General features: G+C 36.0%; 1 protein-coding gene across 1 annotated transcript in view; it reads right to left on the minus strand.

Moving 5' to 3' along the window:
• The window catches only part of LOC150098518 (FGGY carbohydrate kinase domain-containing protein), a 204,169-nt gene that overhangs the window by 39,062 nt on the left and 143,772 nt on the right, over nt 1–21,335 (minus strand). The window contains exons 11-12 of the mRNA XM_090405821.1: nt 15,970–16,123; nt 13,839–13,913 (exon numbers count right to left, since the gene is read on the minus strand). Of these exons, the coding sequence (XP_090261947.1) occupies nt 13,839–13,913; nt 15,970–16,123 (229 nt within the window). The remainder of the gene's footprint in view (nt 1–13,838; nt 13,914–15,969; nt 16,124–21,335) is intronic.

Below are 21,335 nucleotides of genomic sequence, written 5' to 3' on the forward strand. Positions count from 1 at the left end.
AATTTCTTGGCAAATTTAATTTAATTTATAACCAAGTGAAAAAACTTTATACAACTATCTCTGATCTAGAGATAGTTCTACACCGTCCACTACTCATATATGGAAAATATACATCTTCTGCATTAATTCAACCTTAGTATATTTTCTGGGTCATGCTCCAACTAATGGCAACTTGCTTTCTGGGGAGTGAAGTAGCTCTACTTGGTGGCAGGATTTTGCCTGTCACTGATTGGACAAAGAAACACTGAATTTCTTTGTGAAAATGATTATTTACACACAGAAAATTGTATGATATACACTTTCTCTCTCATACTCACCCATTTAATTTCAAGAATAAAAAAAATCAATGACAAACAAAAGAAAGGAAACAAATTCTCTTACTAATCCTCTCTAGGATCAAACAATTATAGTTTTTTATAATAGTCAGTAAACAAACAAAGGAAACAAATTCCTTTAGTAATCCTCTCTAGGATTAATATAACTTTTTAATAGAGTCAGTTCCAATTAGGAATCTTCTTGCTCTGGGTCAAAGTTAACTCTCTTTACAAATAAAGAGTACTATCCTACCTTTGTAGCTTTGGTATAAATAATCTTCAGAAATAATTACCTTACTTGAGAAAGTTGAATTTGAAGACAAAGTACTTAGAGTATTTGCCTTATAGTTCTTTAAAGACAATCTTCATTGCATGAATTCAGTTCCTCTCCTTGTCTGAATATTATTATTATTATTACGGGTATCTCCATGGAGTCAGTAGACTCATCGCGGGAGACCCAAACTAGCAAAACAATATCTGTCATATCTCTTCTTGAATTCATTTACAGACGAAGAGCTCACAACTAAGTCAGGCAATGAATTCCACTCATTCACCACCCTCCAGGCAAAAAACCTTGTTCTGACACCTTTGTTAACCACACTCTTCTTTAATTTCCAGAGATGACCTCTTGTTCTTCCATCACTTTCACACAGCTGAAACATTTCCCCTGCATCAATCCTATAAAAACCTTTTAGTAATTTGAATGTTTCTATCATATCCCCTCTTCTTCGCCTATCAACCAATCTCTGCAATCCACAAGCTCTCAATCTATCAATGTAGGGAGCATTTTTTATATCACTCACCAACTTGGTCACTCTTCTCTGAACCCTCTCCACAGCCTCCTCATCTCCAAGGAATCCAGGTGACCAGACCTGAGCACAGTAATCCAAATGTGGAAGTATCAATGCTTTATAAAGGGGAATAATAACCTCTTTATCTCTGGATGTCAGTGTTCCTCAACAACCAAGTAATCCTATGTGCAATCTTGGACACCTTAGCAATGTGTCCTCTGAACTTCATCTCCCTATCTACCAATACCCCTAAGTCCCTAGCCTCATCAATCTCTTGGAGTACCTTTCCATCGATGTAGTACACAGCTGGTAATCTTTTAATCCCAAAATGCATGACTTTACACTTTTCCACATTGAACTGACATCCATTTTCTTTTGCCCATTTTACCAGCTTATTTAAATCCTCCTGCAAACTTTCAACATCAGCTTGATTTTTTATTGCACTACACAACTTTGCATCATCAGCAAACAACTGAATATCTCCCTTTAAGCCGTTTCCTATATCATTTATATACAAATTAAACAACATTGGCCCAAGCACAGAGCCCTGAGGCACACCACTGGTCACCTGCCTCATTCTGGACTCGGCTCCTCCATACACCACCTTATGGTATCTCTCCCTGAGCCATTCTCCTATCCATATCACTAATTTAATATCCATTCCCATCTGCTCCAATTTGCGTAACAGTGTTCTATGGGGTATCCTGTCAAAAGCCTTAGCAAAATCCAGAAGTACCACTGTGTAGCCAGTTCCTTTGTCCAACTCAGATGTTATTCTATTATGAATAGTTAATAGATTGCTAAGGCAGGATCTACCTTTAACAAAACCATGTTGGCCTCTATAGAGTATCATATCCTGATCCACCCATTCTTGAATTTTGTCTTTAACCAACTTTTCCAATACTTTTACCACTACTCCTGAGAGGGTGATTGGTCTGTAATTCAATACCACAGTTTTAGAGCCACCCTTATGCAAAGGAACCACTTTGCCTAACTTCCACTCCCTAGGGACCATACCAGAGTTCAAACTTAAGTTAAATATCCAGGTGAGAGGGGTTGACAATTCATTTGCACATTCACGCAACACCCGAGCTGATATTCCATCTAAGCCTACCGCAGTGTTTGCATTTAAGTTTTGCAATATATTTAATACCTCTGATTCTTTAGCTTCAATTCTCACATTAGGTATTGCTGTAGGTATAGAGATATCCTCACTTGGGTGATAGACATTTGAAAAGTGATCACTCAGTAACTCGACTATTACATCTGATTTTGTCACCTCAATACCATCAGCACCCACTAAGGTTATCCTTCCGAAGTCATTCTTCCTCTTACTTGCCACATAGCGGAAGAACTCTTTGGGATTACCCTTGATCTCTTTGGCTAAGGTCTTCTCATAATCTGATTTAGCTTTTCTTACTATGCTGGTAACTTTCCTAGCTTGAGCCTTGTACTGCTCATGGGTGTCCTGATCGCCTTTCTCCTTGTAAATTCTCCATAACATTTTCTTTTTTTGCAGTTCAAGCTTGATACTACTGCTCATCCATCTAATGCCTGCCTTGTTTGACCTCCTAACCATGGGGACACAATCTGATATTGCTTTCCTCAGATACCCGCTGATTTTATCCCAAGCACTGCTAACATCTTTCCCTTGCAATATGTTCTGCCATGGGATGGCTGCAAGCTCACTCCGAAGCTTGTTATAATTGCCTAACCTGTAATTCCGTACATACCCCTTCTTAATAGAAAAATCCACAGATTTTGCAACCTCCCAAGTCAATACCACATGATCGCTTTCACCAACTGGAGGTAACGAGGACACCTTACTTATGCATATAACCTCTGAACCAATAACCAGGTCCAACACTCTCACACCACGTGTCCCTTCAGTTACGTGCTGTTTCAAGTAATTATCTCGTAGAAGATGTATGAATTCCATTTCCTTTTTGCTACGTGATATTTCCTCCTTCCAATTGATATCACCGTAATTAAAATCCCCCATAATAATCACCAAGCCTTCACTCATTGCACTAAGTTGCTGATGCATGAATTCAATATCTCCCCCGTACTCCCTGGCCTATAGCAGCATCCAACTGTATATTTGGTTGCGTTGGTCGCTATTTCGCACCAGACTGCCTCAAATGAACTCTTATTCACATGTCTATCATCATGATATACTACTTTCTTTGGCTGCAACACATCAGCTATCATCAACAGTACTCCTCCCCCTGTTCTATCTGCTCTATCCTCCCTGAAAATAGTGTACCCATCACATTCAATTCCAGTGACCACATCTTCTGCTGACAGCCAAGTTTCACTAATGCCTACAACTTTTGGTGAGATTTCACTGACTAATGCCAAAAATTCTTCTCTCTTATTTCGAATGCTTCTAGCATTGGTATACAAAAATTGCAGATTCCCTCTAGATCTTGTACCGGCTTTAGAACTGATATATAAGTCATTAACTACCGTAGTCCTATGCCGATTTTTATCCCCTCTCTTCTGCATTTTATTCAGCCTATAAGGATCAATAAATACACAATCAGTGCTAAAGTTTCTCTCTCTTACACTCAACCTTTTCAATATTAGTTTCCCTGCCCAATAACTTCAACCTGTTCAGAAAACAATAACTTCTTCAATCGCTTATGTCCTTCCATGTTAAGATGCAGTCCATCTCTAGCATACAACTGCCTTTTTCCTTCAAACACACTCCAAACATCAACAAACTCCAGACCTCTTTTTCTGCACATTCTTGCAATCATATCATTCATTATCATTGCTCGTCTACTTAACTCGTAATTGTCAAAACGAGGCAGCACACACACTATTCTCCCATTGACACTTTTCCTCTTCACAATATCTAATAATGTTCTTAAATCTTTTCCTACCCGATTTATACTACCTCTCAGGTCATTCGTACCCACCATAACTATCATCTTGTCTGCTTCATGCCCTCTCTTTATTGCTAAAGCCACTCTTTCTATTGTCCCATCAGCCAAGCACTCCTCATGCATACCACTCTCCATACCCTTAATCATAGAATCACCATATATTTTACTACTCTTAACTTCATTCAAGTCCACACTCATGGACTCATTCTCTACACTATTCAGCATGACTCTCCCAGCTTCATTACTCAACTCTCTATTACTTACCCCCCCACTCTCACTACATCTCATTTCTTCTAGGCCACTTGTGGTTTTATTATATTGACTCCCAATCACTCCCATACTATTTATTACTGAATCATTCACCAAAGACTCACCCATATGTAATCCTGTTCTAGTTACTTCAGCTAAAGTAATCTCTATAGTCCTAATTTCTCTGTTTAACACATTAAACTCCGCTTTAACTTCCAGTATCTCCTTACCGATCACTTCCACTTCCTCATGAAGAAGATGAAGGTCATTTTTCATTTTCATAAACTCCCGCCGAAGTTCTTCCGCTACGGTCCCGATGTCAGCTTCCATTCCTAAACGCTCCAGCCTATCCCAACACTTCTCACATACGTCGACATTTTCGTTCTTTTCATTTTGCCAGACCGACCACAGATCCTTCACATTTTTCGGTGCATACATATAGCAGTTTCCGCAACGCATCCATTGCGAAAAATCCAACGCTGAGCCGGCTTTTCTTGTAGTAGTAGAAGTCCTGCGCGCCGCTGACGTACGTTTCTTGTTGGACGCCATCTTTACACGTTGATATAGTGAAACAAACGGCAGTGAAAACACAATATATACAACACAGTTCTAAACAATAATACCACTGAAGGACACTTGTTTCTAACCGATACACAATTGCAGCACAATTTTTGACAAAAAGCCACACTATATTTAACTTTAAAAACACGTTTTCTAGACTAGCTAAACTCGACCGCCACATTTACCAATAGTTTTTTTTTCCTTATCTCCAGTATTCAGTAATAATCAAACTATAAGAACGCTGTTTAAAGAAGACCACAACTTTCTGATTTAAATAAATGTTCAGTCTTCATTCTATTGTTAACAGCAACAAACATAGGGTTAAATAAACAAACAGCAGATAAATCTCATACCTAGAATTTTTCTTTCCAAACTTGAGCTACAGTATATTCATTTAAATTAAAAACAATGTTGAAAGTTTATTTTTCACTAGATTAGACTATAATAAATTTAATTTAATCCTTTATCCCAGTGAGAGCAAACAAAGTTTGTGCCTGAAAATATCTTCAGGAATATAGTGTTGTACTATCTCCTGGGTAAGTAGTACAACACCAGGCAACTCATAGCAAAGGTGGAGCAAGCTAACAACACTCCTATCCCAGTATCTCCCAAAATGCAAAACACATCTCCTTGTGGATATGTATACTGTACTGTTATGCATTAAGGGATTGGCCACTATCCAGACTATTTTCGACCTTTATTGAGGTCTCTTCAGTGGGAGCCAGGCCCAGAGTTGGAGATACCAGGCAGAAGCAGTAGCAAGGTCATCTTTACCTATAGAAGTTGCCAAAAAGTTTGCCACCTTTTTTTTATTAAATTACTCTGGATTTAGAGAAAGATGTTGTAAGTTTATTTTTCACTTGGTTAGACTATAATAAATTTAGTTTAATCCTTTATCCCAGTGAGAGCAAACAAAGTTTATGCCTGAAAATATCTTCAGGACTGAATATAGTGTTGTACTATCTTACCTGGGTAAGTAGTACAACACCAAGCAACTCATAGCAAAGGTGAAGCAAGCTACTGGGGTAGGAGTGTTGGTAGCTTGCTCCACCTTTGCTACTAGTTGCTTGGTGTTGTACTACTTACCCAGGTAAGATAGTACACTATATTCAGTCCTGAAGATATTTTCAGGCACAAACTTTGTTTGCTCTCACTGGGATAAAGGATTAAACTAAATTTATTATAGTCTAACCTAGTGAAAAATAAACTTTCAACATCTTTCTCTAAATCCAGAGTAATTTAATAAAAAAAGGTGGCAAACCTTTTGGCAACTCCTATAGGTAAAGATGACCTTGCTACTGCTTCTGCCTGGTATCTCCAACTCTGGGCCTGGCTCCCACTGAAGAGACCTCAATAAAGGTCGAAAATAGTCTGGGTAGTGGCCAATCCCTTAATGCATAACATTATACATATCTGCAAGCAGATGTGTTTTGCATTATGGGAGATACTGGGATAAGAGTGTTGTTAGCTTGGTCCACCTTTGCTATGAGTTGCCTGGTGTTGTACTGCCTTACCCCAGTAAGGTAGTACAACACCATATTCAGTCCTGAAGATATTTTCAGGCACAAACTTTGTTTGCTCTCACTGGGATAAAGGATTAAACTAAATTTATTATAATTTAAAAACAATGTTCAAGGCCACCTTCTGGATTATTTTCTGGTGGTCGGACACCCTTTGAAGGAAATAAATACTTTCAGATAAATCTATAGGTTGTCAAATACATTCCTATAACTTTTTTGCTCTTCAATTTATGGCTAGCCATAACCATGTTACCCAGCCATTTTCTTTATTGTTCACCTTCTTTTCCTCAATCTGTATATATATGTACTCTAGTTTCAAACTGCCATTATCGGCCAAATTGTAGTGCAGTACTTGAAGTACGTATGTTTTCAAGTCCATGTGTTGTCTCCTGTTGCCATTACACAATGTTACAGAAGTCAGCAATATTTTATAACAATAAACCAAAGTTACAATCCATTTTAATAACAATGATATTTTATGAAATGAATTACATAACATTAATTCTTCATTCTCTTTGTGGAGACAAGGACAAGTAAATTTAATTATAATGCATTAAATTTCACAACAGTATTAAAGAAACTATTAATTATTGTAAATGGAAGAGATGAAATATACATTTAAATTACAGTAGCTCCCCCCCCCCCTTATATGCAGGGAATACATTTCCAGACCCTCAATAGATACCTGAAACTGCAGATAGTACCAAACCATATATATGCTGTGTTTTTTCCTATACATACATACCTATGATAAACTTGAATTTATAAATTAGGCACTGTAATAGATTAACAACAATAACTAATAATTAAAATAGAACAATTATAACAATATACTGTAATAAAAGTTATATGAATGGAATCTTAGCAACCTCAGCATATGATTTTTTTCTTTCCTTATGAAGTCAAGAACTTTCAGCTTATTTACTTAAAAGAAGCCCTTTACGGTTTCTCTTTGGCAAGTAAACCCTTATTAAGTAAAATAAGGGTTTACTTGAACACAAGCACTGCAATACCACGACAGTATTTCTTTAATACTGTCCAATAATCAATGTTTCTGATAACTGAGACGGCTACCAATTGACTAAAGGGTGGGAAGCATACAGTACAGCTTGACAAAGGGATGATTCATGTCCCAGGCAGGTTGCCATGAGATTTCATCCTGTTACTCAGATTGGTTTGAAATTTAAAACGTATGAATTGTTTATTTCTGGAACTTTCCATTTAATATTTTTGGACCGAGGTTGACCATGGGTAACTGAAACTATGGAAAACTGCAGATAAGGGGGGGGTCTACCATATCCCAATTTCTTTCCAATTATTAAGACTGCTTAATACATAAGTTATCTAGTAAAAAAAAAGTAAAAATGTGGTTTCCTGAATGCTCCCACAAGCCTTTGATAGCTGTACATGTTTTTCCTATTTCTTTTTGAGTATGTGTGAAAATGTTTCTTGCCTTTTCCATCATTATTAACTGATTTCAAGGCATGTTATGTTGAATTTGATCATCCACCCAAATGCAAAGCTTTTTTTTATCAATTTTTTCAAGAATATAACTTCTTGAATGAGTTATTTTTGCTGAAAATTTCGAGGCCATAGTTGGAATGTATTTTATCTGCATTTTTGATAACTATTCTTATAGTAGACATTAGTCTAAAGAAGCATCTATATCAACTTGACATTCATCTGTTTCTAACTGTCTTAACACTTACAATTTTATATTAGAGAAAGGTGGGGGGGAAGAAGTGCCTTTTTTTTTTTTTTTTTTACTATTTTTTCTAAATACTGAAAAAAAGAAGAAATTACTTTTTATCTAATTCAAACATTATTATTATTATTTAATGTACTGTTTAATAACTGAACATATGCATTTCATACGAAGTGCATTGAATTACTATGTACATTCATTATTCCATGAAGCCCAAGAATTCAGGAAATGTACCATTGTTGAGTTATGTACCATTATCTAGAGCAGGGGTTCTCAACCTTTTCCAGTGGCATGCCACTATATTTAATTCAAGATATTAGATGTACCAGTAAGCAAATCTGTTTTCGTACCACCCGGCAATGGCTTGCATACCATAGGTTGAAAATTCCTGATATAGAGCATTGGTGTCAAATACACAGCCCATGGCATTCTCAACTATGGCCTGCACCAACATTTGGCAGTATTTATCAAATTATAAAAAAAAATAAAATACTTAATTTTAAAATTAAAATTCATAATTTTTCTTAACTATTTAAATGAATTTTTAATGGAACTTGTGCCAGTATAACATTTATTATGCACATGTATTCACAAGAATACACTAATTTTATTATTGCAAATATTTCAACTAGAAACTAACTGGTCATCATCAGCACCTCAGCATAATCACAAGGTGATGCAACAACAAAGAATATTAATCCTATTTACAGAACTAAGCCAAGTGCTGGATGCCACCTAGTGGGTGGTTAAGGGTGTGTAGATTACAGAAGTTGGTTGATAGGAGAAAAAGAGTAGGGGGTGAGGACTAGATTTTTTACTTGGGATACTAAGGCAATTGATGTGAAGTCATCAAACTCTATATACAAGTAGCCCAGTCGTGAAGTTATTTCACATGCAGACTGTTTGCTTACACTTGGATAAAGGATGAAATCATGAATATGATTTCTTGGAATCTTTAATTTATAGTATAACTAAGTGAAAAAACTTTCAGCAAGGGGGTGCATCCATTTCACTCTCAACCTATTTAATCTTTGAACTCTAGGGATACATTCAGATATTTAAGCACCTTTTTCAAAGATTCCCATGCATTGCTGATATTTTTATAATTGAGTTATTGATACCATGGGAAAAAAGATAACATTCTCCTAAGTGGGTCATAATTTCCAACTTTTTCATGATATTTCTAAAACTTTTACCTTTTCTTGTACATCTTTTTTCCTTTAGTCGTCATTTCTAATTTAATTTTGTAAACTATTTGATTTAACTATAAATCTAAAATAATGTAATTTACACAGTTTTAATTAAAGGATTTCATAAAAAAAGCCAATAGTGACTCAAATAAACTCTATTAATAATGGAAACTAAAATTTAGAAAGATCAACGATATAATAATACACTGTAGATCTTCAGCTGTGCATCTTCTCTGCATCTCAAGCTTGCAAATATTATTTTTATTATTTTAGATCTTCATACTGTATGTGCCCACAGATACGAGACCCTTCAACACTTCTGCGCATATCAGAAGAAGGGGAATGGATTCCCCTTCTTCTGACATGCCCACGAAATGCATTGTTTATCAATGCATTTCATGGGCGAGTGTTTTTTATTATTATATGTCGGAAAATTAGCTTTTCTTTTATGAAAATTCTAGTTCTTAAAGTGGCAAATATTTTGCTTGCATAACAGTTAGAAAATTTTACGTATAAATTGGCCATACAATAGTTATAAAATTCTTCATGGGAAGTCTACCATAAACAAATACAGTCTATCAATACCATTTCTTAAACACCTTCATTCTCACTACCCATTCAAGTGATGAGCTCCATGCTCCTACCATTCTTCCCGCTGAAAAAAAAAACAAAAAAAAACCTCACTTCTTTTCTCTTGCTCATTACTTTTTTTTTTGTTGCCACTTTCAGGTATGGCCTCTTGTTATTATTCCTTCTCCTCGTTTTATAATATGAAAAATTCTCCACAATGTAAATTCAGTAAATACCTATCAATAGCTTAAATGTCTCAATCATGTCACATCATCCACCAGTCTCTACAGTTCCAATATCATTTTTGTAATCTGCTTCTCTGTATCCTCTCCAAAGTTACTTCAACCCCTTCAAATCCATAACCAAATCTGAACACAGTAATTCAGATATTGTCTGGCCATCTTTATAACAATGGAACTACCATCCTCTTATCTCTTCTGGTCAGTGTCCTATTCAATTTGATAGCATTCCTCTGCAGCTGTCTTCACAATTTCTGGCTTCTGTCTACCATTACCCCAAGTTCTTCCAGTATAGTACCTGTTAAAAAAGAGAGTACCCAGCTCCCATCTTTGGATCCAGAAAGTTTAAATATTTATAAAACAGAAAGGCATTTATCTCACAGGATATTAACCTTGTGATAATACTATCACAGAAGCTTTATAAATCATCATCATCATCAAATTCCTGCCATGTACCCTCAAGGGGTGTACAGGATATGATAGTACTACATGAAAAAAATTACATCATTATTAATTTCCTATCTACAATTTTCCTCCAAATCAGTCTGTTACTTGTCAAGACTCCAACATTATCCGATCTTATATTTCTATCATCTAAGGCACTTTGTACCGTATCAATCCACCTATATCTTGGTCTTCCTCTTGTTCGTTTTGCTACCAACCTGGCAGAGAAAACTTGTTTTGCTAATCTTTCCTCGCCCATTCTGTTTAAGTGACCATACCACCTGAGATTAGCTCTGCTAACGCATTCCTGGATGCTGACAATGTCAAGTTCTTTCCTAATATCCTCATTTTTAATATGATACTGCCATTGATGCCACCTGTTCACGCCTATAATCTTTCTCAGGACTCTCATATCTGAAGTCTCTAGTCTTTGGTCAAGTGTTTTACTTCTGACCCAGCTCTCAGATCCATAAGTTAAAACTGGTTTGAACACTGTCTTGTATACAGCTAATTTAGTGTTGCGACTAATTTCTCTCTTATACCATATGAATTTATTCAATTGACTTCCCACCATACCAGCTTTGCTGATTCTGTTGTCTATTTCTATACTTAATTTACCATCTTCAGTAAAAATCGTGCCTAAATAGCTGAAATGTTTTACTTGTTCCACAGGTTCTCCATTCACAACACAGTTGACATTTTCAATGATTCTGCCTATTTTCATTGTCTTTGTCTTTTTATTGCTGACCTTCATACCATATCTATTACAAGAGCTATTCAATTTAGTCAGAGAATCTTGCAGACTTGTAGCGGATTTAATTAGAAGTATAACATCATCTGCATAGAGCAAAGAGCTGACATTAACATCTCCAATTTCGATATCATGTTTAATACCACTTTCCTTCATAATGTGATCCATATACATAATGAATAACAGAGGGGATAATGTACATCCTTGTCTCACACCAGATTTAACATTAAACCATCTTCCTGTACTTCCTTCAATTCTAACTGCTGTCTTTCAACTCAAATAAAGACTAAGTATTGCTTGATATAATGCCCCATTCACACCATATAACTGAAGCGTATTGAATAGCTTCTCTCTTGGCACCTTGTCATATGCCTTTTCCAGATCGACAAAACTTAAATACAGATCTTTGTTATATTCCCATGCTTTCTCGACTATTTGTCGTAAAGTGAAGATCTGATCCTGACAGCCTCTATTTGGCCTGAATCCAGCTGTTCTTCACCAAGCTTCTCTTCCACAATTCTTCTCAACCGTTTCTCAAGTATACTTTCATAGATCTTGCCAGGAACACTCAGTAGGGAAATACCTCTGTAATTCTCACATGCAGTTTTATTTCCCTTTTTATATATGGGTACTATGAGAGCTCTACTCCAATCATCGGGAATTCGTCCCTCTGTCCAGGCTTTCTGAAATATGCAGTGCAGCTACTGTAAGACTCTTATACCACCATACTTCAGCATTTCTGGTCGAATATCATCTACTCCTGCTGCCTTTCCACATTTCAAGCCTTTGATGGCTTTTTCTACTTCAAGTATGTATATGTATTCCTGACTGCATGCCTGGTCAGTGTTTTTTACCACTGTGCTGTCATCACTGCTTGTTTCATTTAACAGTTTTTCAAAGTAATTACTCCATACTTCAAGGATATCTTTTTCTCCCGTTTTCATGTCACCTTTATCATCTCTAATTCCTTTTATAGCACTCTTTCCTCCATTCTTAAGATTCTTGAACAACTTCCAGAATATTTTGCCACCTTCTTGATATTTATTTTCTATATTCTTGCCAAAGTCCTCCCATGACTTTTGTTTAGCTAGTTTTACACAGTGTTTAGCATTCTTACATTTGTCTCTATATTCTCTAAGAGCACAAGCTGACTTATTAGACAGGAACTTTTGGTATGCTTTCATCTTTTCCTTCACTGCCTCTTTAACCTCCTGTGTCCACCAGGGAGTTCTGATTTTTTTATCCTTACTAACAACCTCACCACATGCCTCTCTGGCAGAATCAATCAATGTTTTCTTCAGAGTTTGCCAATGAATCTCCAAGGTTTGATTCCTGTTCTCAAACGCTTTCATTTTTCCTTCAATAATCTTTGTGTATTTCAGTCTACAGCTCACATCTGAGAGCCGCTCAACTTTTATTCGCTTCAAAACCCTCCTACATGTTATTCTTTTCAATATGAAACTCAATTTTATCCTGCTCAAGACTAAATAGTGATCACTTCCAATTTCAAATCCTCTGTACACTCTGGTGTCCTGCACCAGGGAGAAAACATCACTATCAACAATAACATAGTCAATGAGACTTTTCTTATTCCTAGCCTCTTCTCTCCATGTGAATTTGTGCGCATTTTTATGTTGGAACATGCTGTTAGTAATAACCAGTCCATGTCCTGAGCAGAAATCCAACAGATATTTGCCATTATTATTAGCTTTGCTCTTTTCTCCAAATTTTCCCAAAATATTTTTGTATGTCTCACAATCATTTCCTACTCTGCTATTTAGATCCCCAACAAGGACCAACTTTTCATTTTTCATTGTGTCAGTTGCTTTTTCTAAAGCATCAAAAAATTCCTCCACTTCTGCCTTAGTAGAACCTTCTGTGGGACCATAGGCACAAATAAGTCTCATTGTCCAGTTCCCCATTCTCATATTTGCCCACATTACTCTACTTGAGACTGACTGCCATTCAAGAAGATTAGCCTCGTATTTTGTGTTGAATACTATGGCTACTCCTTCTTTTCCTTGATTGTTATTGCCTGAATATAACATTTTGTATTTATTGCTCAGAAAGATCTCACCAGTTTTGGTCTTTTTTGTTTCAGTCACCCCTATTATGTCGATCTGGTACTTATCTAATTCCTCAGCTAGCTCCATTTCTTTGCCATTCAGGCTTCTTACGTTGATAGTACCGATCTTTAACTCTGGTGATGTTGAGTTGGGGTTTATTTTCAGATTTGTTCCAGTAGCTGACTTTTTGCTGTTCGCCCTGGTTCTCTGGCGAAAACAACGGGGGCCTTGTTTAACCGGGCGACATGAAATTTTGTAATGTTGTACCATCATTCTATATTTTGGTTTAACCAATAAGAATACAATTTGGTCGGCTAAATCCCAAATTGCCAGCCCATCCTCGTCCGTTCAGTATCCAAGTAGATACCCAACAGGGTGCACCACGAGAAGGTGAGGATTGGACATTAGGTCAGAAGCCCTGGTTGGTTCTCGGCATTCCTTTAAAGGCTATGTGGAGGTCTCCTCTCAGTTATACAGCTTTGACCCTTAAGCACCCCGCTTTATAAATCAATATTTTATAAATATTGAAAAAGTTGATTATACTTACAGCAAGGGCCTGAAGTGTTGCTAGGTAGTACATTTCTAGATTTCTCATATCTGAAGAAAGAGTGAGACCACATACCTGAAAAAAAGTTAGTTGTAAGGCAAGCTAATAATGCATAACTGACAATATTTGTTAAAACTGGTTTTTGATGTTTTTTTACTATTTCTTCTGTTTTGAAATATAGAAAATATACTGAAGAAAATTGATAAAAAAAAAGCTTCAATTGATCATGGAAATTATTGAAAGAAAGAATCCAGTGTTATTAAGAAAATAAGGCAAAAGGCTATTTTACCAGCGAATTTCTTAATTGAAAGGGAGATGGTAAATCCCGTTTTATTTTATAGCCGGGTCCAAAACTTGGATCGAAATCCATAGAGTGTTTCATGCCAAAAAAACTATCGGCGAGCCCAAGTGTAAATGATCACTTGGGTAGTACAACACCAGTGCAACTCCATGCAAAGGTGGAGCAAGCTCCATCACTAACTTTAATATTTTCTCATAATGTAAAACCCAGCTCCTAAGAGATGTAAATATATTGTTTTACATTATGAGAAGAGGTCACTACCCAGACCAGTTTCAACTTTTTTTGAGATCTCATCAGTGAGTAAGTAGACCTGGAATATCAAGGATTTTAAGTGAACACGAACTTACATACCTGTTCTATCGAATTGCCAAAGTGGTGCACTCCTATATTGTTAATTACTCAGATAATAAGCCGAAAGGCTATTTTACCCGTCATGGGTATTGACCTCTTCTCATAATGTAAAACAATATATTTACATCTCTTAGGAGCTGGGTTTTACATTATGAGAGAATATTAAAGTTAGTGACGGAGCTTGCTCCACCTTTACATGGAGTTGCCCTGGTGTTGTACTACCCAAGTGATCATTTACACTTGGGCTTGCCGATAGTTTTTTCGGCATGAAACTCTATGGATTTCGATCCGAGTTTTGGACCCGGCTATAAAATAAAACGGGATTTACCATCTCCCTTTCAATTAACAAATTCGCCGGTAAAATACAGTAAGTCCTCGTTGAATCGTTTAAGAGGACGTCCTGGTTTTCTTTTTCCTAATGGCTTGTACTTTAAGGCTTGTTTTGGTAATCTTTCTGTTTTCATTCTTTGAATGTGTTCCATCCATTTATGCTTATATTTTTGAATTTTTTCTATTACTGTTTTTTTTTTTTAATCCTTTCATAATTTCTTCATTTCTTTTGTGATCAAATAGGGTATACTTTGCAGTTTTTCTCATAAACTTCATTTCTGCTGTTATTAATCTTTGTTTGTATTTTTGTTTTATTGTCCAGATTTCGCTTCTACATTAAGATAGGGTTAATGTATTGTATACTTTTAGTCTGGTTTGTTTTTGAACTAGGTTTGGTTTAAATATAGAGTTAATTACACCTATTATTTTTAAATATTTTGCAAGTTTTACATTTATATTTTTTTCATTTTCATATGTGATCATACATCCTAGTTAGTTAAATGAATTCACCTGTTCTAAGATCTTGTTATCTAATAATATTTTAGTTCTTGCTGGATCTTGTCCTTTAAAGGCCATAGTTTTTGATTTTTCCGTTGATATTATCATACCATAATCTTTGGATATCTCATTTAGATTTAAAATAGCTTTCTGTAAGTTATCTTCAGAATTTGTAATTATTATTTGGTCGTATGCAAAGAGGAGAGTGTTTAAGTTAACTGTAGGTGAAAGTTTAATTCCTTGATGTAAATTTTTACTCCATTTCATTATTATTTCATTTAAGTAGATATTAAAAAGAGTTGCTGAGAGGGGACATCCCTGTCGGACCCCTTGGTTTATCTCTCTTGTATATGATAGCTCATGATTTAATCTTATTTGTATTTGATTATTTTCATATATACTTGTGATAGCTTTTAGGATATTATTTGGTATTTGTCTTTCTTTTAATATGTTAAATAATATGTTTCTTTTAACTTTGTAAAATGCTTTTTCAAAGTCAATAAATGCAATATGTGTTTCTAAATTGTATTCTCTTCTTTTCTCTATTATTAATTTTAGGCAAAAGGCCAGGTCTATATTATTAAAACAGTCCACAACAGTGCACTAAACTTATGGTTCAAAATCTGCTCAAATTATGGTTCAAAAACATACCATTCCTTTCAATTCAGGATCAGCATATGGTGAACGATTCCCATGATAATCAGGCAATACATGGAATTCAGAAGTAAGACTGGAAACAGATGAGAGATCTGGCTTCTTTTCAGTAAGATTCTCAAGTGAGCCATTTAGTACAGCATAAATATCACTGTTAATAAAAATTAGAAATATATGAAATGGTTCATTTAAGATGATTTGCTAAACAAATTTTGTGCATTTTGCAACAATGCAGAAACATCTATCACCATCACTTTATCAAATAACTGGAGTAAACACATTTTTCCTCCCCTTACACACACACAAATGGATGTGGGGAACACTAGCTCCCCACCATACTAGCTATATATATTCTGTTATCCAGTCAAAATTTAGTTTGTCATTTTCACTAAAATAATTATACCTAAATAATTAAAATATTTTGCTTTATGTTCGCTTTCAGAACTTGTTTTCTATGTTTCTGCCTGTTTTCAGTATTTACCATTTAGCTGTTGATTTTCATACCAAACTTGTTATAGCAGTTCATAAAGTTACTGTAAACAGTCCTCAAGACTTGTACTGAAATGACACTTTCTTCCATAAAGTGATCCATTAGATGAATAACAGATGACATGAACTCTTATCTTACAGCTGATAAGTCCTTCAATGACAGCAGCTGGCTTACAACTTACATATATGCTATATACTGCTCTGCATAATGTCAGTTTATATTATATAATAGTAGAGTTTAGAACAGCTTTCATCACTTTATGATATACTTTTTCAAGATATACAAAACTTAAAGATCCTTGTTATCTTCCCTTGATTTCCTGGCTTATCTGTCCTAAAGTAACAATCTGCTCCTGACAATCTGCATTTGGCTGAATTTAGCTTACTCAGCACTCTTTCTTATAATTATATTTTCATCTGTATGTTAAAGCAGATCATGTTTAATAAGGAGAATTTTTTAAATTTTAAAGAAAATAGTTTTTAAAATACTGTGCAGCAAAGAAGTTGTATTTCCATATTTAAATTTCTGTTGTTGTTGCAATGATTCATGAACAAAAACTGTATTTAACTGGAATGAAAAAAAAAAAAAAATTATTAACAAAACAAAATTAATTTTCAAAATTTTGGCTTCCTTCATGAGCAGAGCAATTTCATCCTCAGGACCTGCATTACATCTGGAGCAGGCTAAACAAACTTGCTAAACTCCTTAAAAAGAACAAACCTTCCCACAGACATGCACTACATACACTATTATCCTACATTAAAAGTACAACACCAAAAGAGTATGCTCTTAAAACAACACAAAATTAAAACAGTCCACAAACCCCTGAACAAAGCTTACACTTCCCAAGAAAAATTAAGGACTGTCTCTCTCCAACCCAGGCGTCTACAGCATCCCTTGTCAATGTGGGATCCAGTATTTCCGAGAGATGGGGTAGACCACCTTGGTAAAGAAGAAAAGAACATAAAAAGTATATTCAGTATGGGCAACCTAAACATGGACTAGCAACAACATGCCTTGAATAATGGCCAGGTTTGAATAAAGTCAGGCTAATTATACAAATCCCAATTTAAATCACAGAGAACATTCCTGGAAGGAAGCAGCTCAAGTTCTACAAAATCTGGTTAACTACAACAGAACTATTGATGTCATCCTACACAAATTTTGGCACACCATCTTTTCCTTTTGTCAGCACAGAAGATCACTGCAAAAAATGCTACTTTCTCCCTTCATGCATGTCAATGCTACTTTCTCCCTTCATGCATGTCAATGCTCTTGTTTTCAATGTCATTTCATTTAAAGTCTTTTGCTGAGTACCTTAGATAATGGGCTTTGATAATGCTAGCTTCAGCAGGTGAAGTGTTAGCTTGTAAAGAATTAATTTAGTCAGTAAATTATTTATTTTCATTACAGTTCTATGCACATTTTGTTTCAAAACCTCAACAACATGGACCTGTACAGCAAAAACACTGAAGCCTGCTAAACCTGTTGTCAAAAATCCCATATATAATATAGTGCAAGTTATTTTTTAAAGGAAATCTCATCCACCAAAGGTTGTAAACACACACCACATTTAAGTATCATTGATGAGATAATAGATAATCAAGATGTTCCACTCTAATACCCAAACTTGATATTTTTCTCACCACACATTTACCTGCATTAAACAGGGAAATAGTCTAACCCTAGATGATCAAAATCATCTATCATCTAAAGATATTCATGAATACCCTTGCCCAGGGACATGCCGGCCATATGTGCAATGTGTGCGATGCACACAGACGCCAGGATAGTAAAGGTGCCAAAGAGGAGGAAATATTTTAAAAAAAAAAACGTTTTTTTTTTAAAGTGATTTTTTTATTGGAGGGGGGGGGAGGATAGGAGCAGCAACTAAAGTTTTGCACACAGGCGCCGGACACTACTGACGGGCCCCTGCCATAATAGTAGAATTAAAACCCATGGCTTTTATTTTCAAAAAGGGCCAAATGGCTTCATTTTGGCAATGTAAATTATATAGTAGTGGATATTAAAGATCCAACATTATTTCAAAGCCGAATTTATGTAGAAACTTCTACAGTTCTCAAATTTTCACCAGAGAGCTCATGAAAATACAATCCTTGGCATTGGAGTTGTCTTAGAATACACCACTTAAAAGACAGAAGTGCTGCATGAGTGTCCATATATTTGTCTTTTATTAGTGCATTTGATAATGGTTTTCGCTGGCTTGTCAGCTGTTTCAAACTAGTTCTCTTCAAAGACCATTTGTTTAAGTATAGGCCTTCTCCAAAAACTCGAGTGATCCCTCAGATCATGCAATCAATGAGTGATCCGAGGATCATTTAACTTATTACTCAGCAGTAATTGAGTAATAAGTTAAAGTAACTCAGTGACAGGCTCACCGAGTAGAACTGCTTATATCCTACGGAAAAGCATCCACCAAAGTGGCCCAGATAAAGGCCACTATATAAGTAAGGTAACTACTCCAAAAACTAGGTGATTCCTGAGTGATCCGAAGGATCATTGCACTTATTACTCAGCAGTGGCCCAGATCATTCTAATCTGAATGTGCAAAGGATCATTTAACTCATTACTCAAGGGTGGTCCTACTCAGTGATAGGTCCACCCTACCATGAGCAGAGATGCTCATATCCCAAGGAAAAGCGTCCACCAAAGTAGCCCTAATAAAGGCCACCACAGCAAACCCCAACCTGGAAGCTCAGAGCAAGGACTCTTATTCAACACCAAAGAAATCCAATGTCAGAGTTGTATTTTGCATAAATGAACTCTCAGACAGAGTGTAATAGTAATTATCAAAAGAAAGAGCCATGTTGCTTCATTTCAGTGATGTAAATTACATAGAAGTAATGGATATTGGAGATCCCATATTATTTTATTATTATTGTTATTGAGGCCTCCATAGAGTCAAAAGACTCATCATGGGAGGTCCTTTCTAAGAAACACAAGTCTATCAAGACTCATCGAGGGAGGTCCCTCCTAGGAAACACAAAGTCCCACTCCTTAAATGCATTGACCGTTCTCGCTCTCACCACTCCATCAGGCAATGCATTCCATGGTTCAACCACCCTCCATGCAAAGAAACCACTCCTCACCCTCTTTCTCAGAGTTTCCTTTCGTAACTTCCAGGGATAGCCCTTGTCATCACCCTTCCTGCTGTTCAACCAAGCAAAAGAACTCCCCAGTGTCAACCCTGTAACCACCTCTCAACAGTTTAAAAGTCTCAATCATATCACCCTTCCTTCTTCTATCCACCAAACTCTGCAGTCCACATTCCCTCAGCCGATCCTCATAACTAACATTGTACAGTCCCGACACCATCTTTGTTATCCACGTTTGTACCCTTTCCACAGTTAATTTATCCCCTTCAAATCCTGGGGACCAGATCTGAGAACAATAGTCTAAGTGTGGTCTGATCAGAGTCTTATACAACAGAATGATAACCCTCTTATCTCTGCAGGTCAGTGTCCTTCTCATTATTGCAGCAATCCTCTGCATTACCTTCACTACCTTTCCAATATGTCCCCTAAATTTCAGGTTTCTATCAATCATCAAACCCAGATCGCTTGTCTCTCCTACTTCCTCCCATAGAGTATGCAGCATCCCATCGACGTGTCATAAACCTCAAGACCTTACATTTTGCTGCATTAAACTAACACCCCCATTCATTTGCCCATCTATCTAGCTTATTCAAATCCTCTTGCAGGGCTACCAGATCTGCACTATTATTAATAACCCTACCCAGCTTCGCATCATCTGCAAACAACCAAATATCCACTTGCAATCCACGGACAATATCATTGATATCAAGGTTAAACAATATAGGTCCCAGTACTGTATGTAGAAACTTCAAAAGTGTTTATATGATGAGAGAGCTTATGGGAATACAATTCTTAGCATTGGAGTTGCCTTAGCTTGCACTACTTAAAAGATGTACTATGCTCAACCGTCCATATGTTTTATTAGTGCATTTATCACAGGTTTTAGGTTGGAGAGTAGAAATACTATTGACTTAGCCAATCAATCCAGAATTGAAGTAAAAGTGCAAAAAAAATCTCAGAAATTTTAAAAATATGTTGCTATTCTTATCATTACTATCAGAAATACATGCAATCAAACAGTCCTTGTAGAAGATCTTCACTTAAAGTTTAGGAGACTGGTAAGATGTACACTGTTTTTTTTTTTTTAAATTATTTCTGCAGTTACCACACAGTCAGGCAATGCATTCCATTTGTCAACCAATTTCCAAGCAAAAAACCTTCTCAATCCCTCCTAACACTTTCATTATATAATTTCCAGAGATGGCTCTTGTTCTACTCCTGCCTACCTCTACTCTATAAAACCATTCTACATTAATCTGGTACTAACATTTCAACTAATTTAATGTATCCCAATCATATTATCATTTCTTCCCTACCCATCTGGCTCTGAATATGCCATTCCTTCAAACTTTTCCTAATCTCTTCATGTCTCTTAAAACAACCAGTTCCCCAACTCTGTACACAATATTGTTCAAATGCCTTACCAGAGTTGGAAGACCAACAGCATGATGCACCCTTCAATTGGAAAAGGACCAAACATTGAAAAAAGTGGCATTAAACATAACATCAAAATTGAAGATGTTAATCTCGCTCCTTATTTTATGCAGATGTTTTACTCTTAAATAAATGCAGTACAAGTCTGCAGAATTCCTTAACTAAACTGAATAATCACTGTAACAAATTTAGTATGAAAATCAATCTTGGGATGAGTTTAACTAGTGATATAGCTGTTTACAGTTGATGCAAAATTGGGGAGAGCAATGCAGAGTCAAGTGGATGTTGCCTTACAGGATGACTTGAATAGATTGCATGAATGG

The sequence above is a fragment of the Typopeltis vanoorti genome, chromosome 15, assembly GCF_054136105.1.
Source record: "Typopeltis vanoorti isolate ZY-2024b chromosome 15, IOZ_Tvanoo_1.0, whole genome shotgun sequence".
NCBI lineage: Eukaryota > Metazoa > Arthropoda > Arachnida > Uropygi > Thelyphonidae > Typopeltis > Typopeltis vanoorti.